This window comes from Homarus americanus, unplaced genomic scaffold (genome assembly GCF_018991925.1).
Source record: "Homarus americanus isolate GMGI-L3 unplaced genomic scaffold, GMGI_Hamer_2.0 scaffold58391, whole genome shotgun sequence".
NCBI classification, from domain to species: domain Eukaryota; kingdom Metazoa; phylum Arthropoda; class Malacostraca; order Decapoda; family Nephropidae; genus Homarus; species Homarus americanus.
In genome coordinates, this window is record NW_024718029.1 from 11,662 (window position 1) to 19,491 (window position 7,830).

Sequence of the window (7,830 nt, forward strand, 5' to 3'; positions counted from 1 at the left end):
CAAAGTTATTTCTTGGATCACTCTGTCCAGCGAAGAAAACATTTCTCTCCTCAATTCAATGTCGTATGGCAATTCAGCATCTCGTGATCCTTCACCAAACATATGTTTCTTCTTTTTGGGTCGACGCCGATACAAAGGGATGGATTAACATCTTCAGTAGCTGCAGATATGGGTGATGAGCAGACCCAAAAGTGCCGCCCCCCAAAAGTGTCGCCCGGGGCGGACCCCCCCGCCCCCCCCCCTAGCTACGCTAGTGTTAGTGTTTTTGAACGACGAATATTTCTCCCAGTGTGATACGCCCTGAGGGTTTTGTAAGTGTAAAACCATTGAATAAAAAATTATGCCATGTTTACTATATATCTAACTTATGTTTATGTTGAAATTCATCTCAATAATTTAGTCATAAATGGGTTTAAGTTAAGTAAGGCTTTTAAAGTTGAAGTTCTATCTAGTAATTCTTCAAACCATAACCTCAGTTTTACTGTCCATCGTTTTAAAAGTTAAATTGTAATAAATTATTATCAGATCATGATTGGATTTAAACTAGGAAAGGTTTAATTAATTACAACCCAATAAGTGGTGATAAAAATATAAATGAACCTCAAATAAATAAGGCCTTAAAAATTAAAATGTAGTCAGTATTAATTAAATTATAAATTAATCATAAATACAAAAATAATGTTACATTGTCATCAGTACCGATTTAATCCAGTTAGTTATGACTGGAGGTTTATAATTTGCTGATGAATAGTTCTTAAATTATTATATATTCTTGGCTACCTTAAGATTATTGTTGGCAAGTGTCATTATATTATTATTTAATTGATATTTGTCATCTTCCAAACATTCACTGATGAACAAAAAGTAAAGGAAATATATTGTATTTACTTGAGATTCAGATAATATTTAAGTTTGTCTTTCCAATAAAAAAATAGACATTGTATTAAGTCATCCACACACAGAAACTTATGCAAATACAACAAAAACAATATTCATATACGAACGGATAATAATAAACTTAAGAAATGTTCGTTGTACATTTAGGGGCAACGAAGCTGAATAATCTTGTGTTCATGGTATTACTTTCAACATTACACATCTCTACCATTGTTTTTGTTATTTTTTATGTTATCTGTTGTATTAGATTCCAGGGACTTTAATCACCATTAGCAAAGTCTTAATTACTACATTAGACGAGACCAAACTCTCCTGAATCAGCCTTGAGACAACAACATCTACAGAGAACGGGTCAGTTTGTCTCGAGGCCAAACTTCCCCCAGCAAACAGACAAGAGGTAGACGACAACAAACGTTCTCTAGAGGTCGGACAGGAAGAGGAGGGGGGAGGAGGAGGGGAGACTCGAATGAATGGTATGAGGTCAGTCTCTCTCTCTTTCTCAATACTACACCATAACACATCTTCACTACAACACCATAACCTTACAACCACACTGTACAACCACTACTACACCATAACACATCTTCACTACAACACCATAACCTTACAACCACACTGTACAACCACTACTACACCATAACACATCTTCACTACAACACCATAACTTTACAACCACACTGTACAGACACTACTACACCATAACACATCTTCACTACAACACCATAACCTTACAACCACACTGTACAACCACTACTAACCATAACACATCTTCACTACAACACCATAACCTTACAACCACTACAACACCATAACACATCTTCACTACAACACCATAACCTTACAACCACACTGTACAACCACTACTACACCATAACACATCTTCACTGCAACACCATAACCTTACAACCACACTGTACAGCCACTACTACACCATAACACATCTTCACTACAACACCATAACCTTACAACCACACTGTACAACCACTACTACACCATAACACATCTTCACTACAACACAATAACTTTACATCTATGCTGTACAACCACTACTACACCATAACACATCTTCACTACAACACATAACTTTACATCTATGCTGTACAGCCACTACTACACCATAACACATCTTCACTACAACACCATAACTTTACAACCACACTGTACAGCCACTACTACACCATAACACATCTTCACTACAACACCATAACTTTACAACCACACTGTACAACCACTACTACACCATAACACATCTTCACTACAACACAATAACTTTACATCTATGCTGTACAGCCACTACTACACCATAACACATCTTCACTACAACACCATAACTTTACATCTATGCTGTACAACCACTACTAACTATAACACATCTTCACTACAACACCATAACTTTACATCTATGCTGTACAACCACTACTACACCATAACACATCTTCACTACAACACCATAACTTTACATCTATGCTGTACAACCACTACTACACCATAACACATCTTCACTACAACACCATAACTTTACAACCACTACTAACCATAACACATCTTCACTACAACACCATAACTTTACAACCACACTGTACAACCACTACTACACCATAACACATCTTCACTACAACACCATAACTTTACACCTATGCTGTACAGCCACTACTACACCGTAACACATCTTCACTTCAAAACCATTACATTACAACCACACTGTACTGTCACATCATCACCACACTACACTCTTACTTTACTATAAAACAAATTCCAACCTATGTAACATTCAAAAATTCATTTTACTCGATGATTTTCAACTTAAGGTCCTTGGTGCAGTTGAGTGTCAACCCTATATGTCACAATAATGGACAGCCAACAGGTCTCAAAAAAGACTATTGGATCACTGATTGGTTACTGCGGGATGTGCGGTGTCCTCGTACAAAACGCACAACAATTTGAATTCATAATTAACTCATCTACCTCGAGCCACTTGGGCGAGGGAGCATACGGCACCTGTTGCAAAATCCACCGGCCAAAAGGATACTGGGTCGCCAAGAGCGTTCCTAACATGAATTCTAAAATCATAAGCTTACAGAGGGAGATCCGAGTACTTTCGTTCCTGCGAGATGTCCCAGGTGTTCAGAAGATAGTCATGGTTTGTCCTGAGGAACTAACTATGATTACAGTGTTCGCCGGGGACTCCCTCAAGGAATACTTGAAGATTAATGACTGTACCTTCTCCGAACGCCTCCAGATCGTACAACAGGTCGCCCGTACACTGATCGCGATTAACAGTCGTGGATGGCTGCACAACGACGTTAAAACTGGTAACATTTGCATCCAGAAGACCGACAAGGGGATCCAAGCCACGCTCATTGACTTCGGTATCGCCACTAAAGTTGGAAGCTTCACTAAATTTAACTCAACAAGGGCCCCCGACCACACTGCCCCAGAGGTCGTCAAAAGATGCCCACTCACCACCAAGGCCGACGTGTACAGCGTTGGCCGTCTCCTGGAGCGACTTATGAAAGATGAATTGCACCTCCTTACCCCTAACGCCCAGCAATGGTTGATCCACGCCTTCAACATTGACCCAACCAAACGACAATCCTTAAAGAAGCTGTTAAAATATTTGGTATATCCCTTTCCAACACCCACCACCATCACCCACCGAAAGCGACCCCGTCCGGACTGATGCTAATGCTAGCAAGAAAATAAACAGTTAAAAAAAAAAAGAAGAGATGATGAAGCGGGAAGAGGAGGAGAAGAGGGAAGGAGAGGAGAAGAGCGTGAGAGAATTATTAACAAAGAAATATGGGGAGAGAGAGAGAGAGAGAGAGAGAGAGAGAGAGGTGTCCTTGGGAGTCAGATGGCACCGGGGCCCGTATTTATAAAACTTCTTAAGAAATTTCTTCATTTTACTCTTATACCACTTTTATTATTCTTATCTAAGAGTAATTCTTAAGTGTATCTCATGAAGCTGTTAAATCCTACTCTTAGCTAAGAATAAGAGTAAATTTAAGAAAAAACTCCAATTGACAAGAGCATCTTTATAAATAAGCAGAGCAAGTTTATGAAAGGATAAAATTGTTATAGTCTGCTTGTATTTTAATGCGAATAAACGCAGGCTAAACAAGAAAAAAAAAGAACGTGAATCGAATACTTATTTACCGTAAACTGGACCAAAACGATAAACAATCAACGCGTGTGTTTGCCTCTGAGAAAGAAACTACAGCAGAAGAAGGGTTCGCATATATACTGCGATGGCTTCACCAAGTAGCTTTGTCAACTCGTCTCCCGGCAAGACAAGGAACACTAACTGAACAACTATTCCTGCAGTATATGGGTTCCGTCTATTACACCCACAACACCAGGAAAGCCCGCAATTTGCATGAACTTTGATGCTTCCTTTTGTATATCTCGCATATCCATTGGGAACTCAATAAATCGCATGAGTATTTCGGGTGTTGATAAAGCATTTAACGTCTGTGTTATCACTCTGTTACGCTAGGTTGTCATAGCACAAAGTCGTCATTGTTGCACAGTTGTATTTTCCCTGTAGCCGAGTGACGTAAAGTTATCAGCACCTTCATCTGAGGGGGTGATGGCCTTATTCCTTGCAGTTGGACTTCCCAATGTCCCTGTCACTAAATCGGTAAGAAACACTATTCCGGCCCGGTCCAATATATATCTTTTAACAAGTTTTATGTAAAAATTAAGTTTTATATTTATATGTAACCTTTGAAATATAAGTGTCCAAAGGTAAGTCAACACGAATCGATTAAATATGAAATATTGCTAACATATATATTGTGTTACAGTAAGCCGGTTGTACTCGTGACAATGTCGACGCTTCGATACGGCTGTGTCGGTAAGAATTGACAATTGTGTTTTATCTTCCTTAGAATTGGCTTTAATTATTTATAATAAAATATAACTCCAACCTCAGAGGCTTCTATTGGAAAATAAATACCTCTTACAAATGCTAACATAATTTGTTTTGGGTTTCATTCAAGTCATAAGAAGCCTAGGTATATTTTATTTAAAAAATCTTAAAATTTCTAGTATTGTGTCTATATATGTAATATTCAGAAATTTCAGTAATTTCAAACGCCGCGCCATTGGAGAGACTGAGTTCAAGGTCGTCCGAGGGAAGACCGCGCTCTCGCACGTAGCAAGAGCTTGTGGAACTAGGCCTATGTGATACTAAATGTAATTTACCGAATTAATATGGAGGCGAATTATGAAACTAAATATCAGTTATTAAATTAAAAGTAATGATAGATCGTTTATCAGTCTGAATAATGTTACGGGTGTCCCAAGAAAATTATTAGTTCGGCGGAAAATATGTCACGTAGGCCTAAGCTAATGCCTTGAGAGGACACGAGGCTGGCTAGTCCTCAGTCACGCGAAAGCATTCGGACCAATAAGACGTCCCTGTGCGTCCGTCCACAGAAATAGTCACGTGGCCTAGTCACCTATGTTGCGCTATTGCAGTATAACAAGTGTGTCTCATTCATCCCAGTCACAGACGCTATCCTTCCACGGGTCACGGACAATTCATTTTGTTTAGTAGATTTAAGTGTTCTTGTGCTGGTTCGGGATTTTTCTCAAAGGGGCGCTTCCACTGCAATTACCATCTAATAATCTTTAATAAACCCCAAGTCAAGTGAGAAATTAAAAGTCCAGTAAATTCCGACCGGTTACAAATTGTAGCAGAGCGTAGTTATTTTTATTTCGTGACTGATAGTTCTGTGGTTGGGATAATGGGCGGAATCATGGAGTGGATGGAAACGGTAGAGTGTGTGACCCCAGCTCTACTCATGCTCGCCGTGGGAATGGGTTTGTTGTGGTTGACAGTGCGGGGTTACTCGGAGAAAAGGAGAGACAGCCCGGGTTTGGTGCAGTTGAGAGAAGAGTTCGTGGAGCGTATTGGGAAGCTAGAGGGGAAAATCCGGCGAGAGTACCAGGAACGATTGGAACAGTTAGAAGGGAAGATCAATGGGGAATGTCAGGCATGGGCGAACCAAATCAGGGGGGAGTATGGAGTATATGTACAACAGTTAAGGGGGGAGCACCACACACAATTGCAACAGTTAGAGAAGGAACATCAACAACACCTAGTTCAGTTGGGGGATGCACTAGATAGGGTAAAGACACAGTATCAAATACAGCATGATGAGACAATGTGGGAGATGAGGAGACACAATAGTAGAGAGGGAACTAGTCTCGGGGCCGGGTTGACCATGTCTAAGTTCGACGGTAGGCCAGGAGTAGAGGTAGGGAAGTGGTTAAGAGAGGTTGACCGAACCCTCAAGCTGCTAGACGGAGACGAAGTCGGTCGAATCCAATTCATAATAAGGCATCTTGCAGGGCCTGCGGCAGATCGCGTATACAATGCACGCAGAGACTGGGAAACTGTAGATGAATTAACTTGTTATTTGAAGCAGCAATACAGTGGGCAAATGGCCACGTACGACGCCATTCAGAAGGTGATGAATCGGAAACAGCTGAGCAACGAAACGCTTCTTGAATATTATGATGCTATGCTCGACTTAAACGATGAATTGAACCGCCATGGGCGTAAATATGATAAGGCCCTGTTGGGAGATGCAATCACTCGGGGGCTAAAAAAGGAACAAAGCCGTATGTGGTTATTGGAGGAGATCCAAAAGTATCCTCAACGTAGTCTAGATGAGTGGATCACGGGGTTGAGAGAGGTGGAACAAAAACGAGAGGCTTTGAGGGAGGTACCGCTGACCAAGGGAAGAGAGAACGAACCGCAGGCTGGGGGCTCGATTCTCCCGATGTGCTATGCGTGTGGACAAGAGGGCCACCTCAATTTCAATTGCACGAACAGGTCCAGACCAGGACAGAGCGTCCCAAGAGGATACGTGGCCAATGGCCAGTATCGAGTTGGAAATAACAATCAGAACTGGCGGTCGGGAAATGGTCAAGGCCAGGCAGTCCCCGCCAACCGTTCCTGGCCTCACCAATAGATTCCGCCGGCGATGTTATGAACAAAGAGAGAGCGGACCCGTGGTCAAGCGTGGTCCGCATGACAAATTTAATCACGACAGAAGGTACCTTAAGGCTGAAAGCAGAGTGTCCTAAGGTTTCGGTGCTGGTAGCGGGTCGTGAAATGTGGGGTTCAGCAGATACTGGGGAAGAAGTGCCGTTAATTGATGAACACTTCTACCGTCGGGAGCTGGAGCCTGCAAGCGTGGTGTTGCAGCCCACTCGAATAAGGGTAAAAGGGGCGTCAGGGTTTCCAGTGCCGTGTGTGGGGTGTATTCGGGTCACTATGATCGTATGTGGGGTGGAAGTCACTGTTGGTTTGTCCAGGGATTGAGACCCAGGGTAAGGGGCAATCGCATGTTGGGTTGTTGGGAATGAATGTGCTGGGGGAGGTTGCGGAGATCTGGCCGCACATGTATCACTTGTGCAGGGAAGCCAGGAGCACCGCTCAGTGGGAAAAGTGCTTGCATGAGGTTAGGCAGTTATGTGCAATAGAGGCCATCAGCCTTGGGTATTGTACGACGAAGAGGAAGAAAAGCCCAACCATTCCTCCCCGGAGTACTCGGTTGCTGTCAGTATGTGTTCCCTCATTAAGCCAGGTAGCTAACAAAGAAGTAGTGATTGAACCTCTAACAATGGAGGATGAAGGTTGGATGCCTGAGGGTATGATAGTGTTGCCGACAGCTGTAAGAGTGGTGAGAGGCATGACCCAGGTGTTGGTGGCAAATCTGTCTGATCGTTGTAGGAACTTGAGGGGCAATTGGCGGATTGGGAAAGTGGCTTCTGGGACAGAAGTCGAGGCAGTATGTGAGAACAGTTCAACCGGATGCCCGTACGGAGGTCAAAGTGCACACGGAGAAAATGAATGAGGAACAAGAGCGTGCAGTTAGGGGTTTAATAGAAGAGTTTAGTGATATTTTTGAAGGGGAG

At 42.2% G+C, this 7,830-nt stretch overlaps 1 protein-coding gene across 1 annotated transcript; it reads left to right on the plus strand.

Annotated features, from left to right (window-relative positions):
- Positions 1 to 2,746: 2,746 nt before the first annotated feature.
- Positions 2,747 to 4,537, plus strand: LOC121859081 (dual specificity testis-specific protein kinase 2-like; the record flags this gene model as incomplete). The annotated part of the gene is made up of 2 exons (XM_042355754.1): positions 2,747 to 3,517; positions 4,445 to 4,537. Coding segments are annotated over exons 1-2 (864 nt in total), but the record flags the coding sequence as incomplete, so codon positions are not given.
- Between the last annotated feature and the right edge of the window lie 3,293 nt (positions 4,538 to 7,830).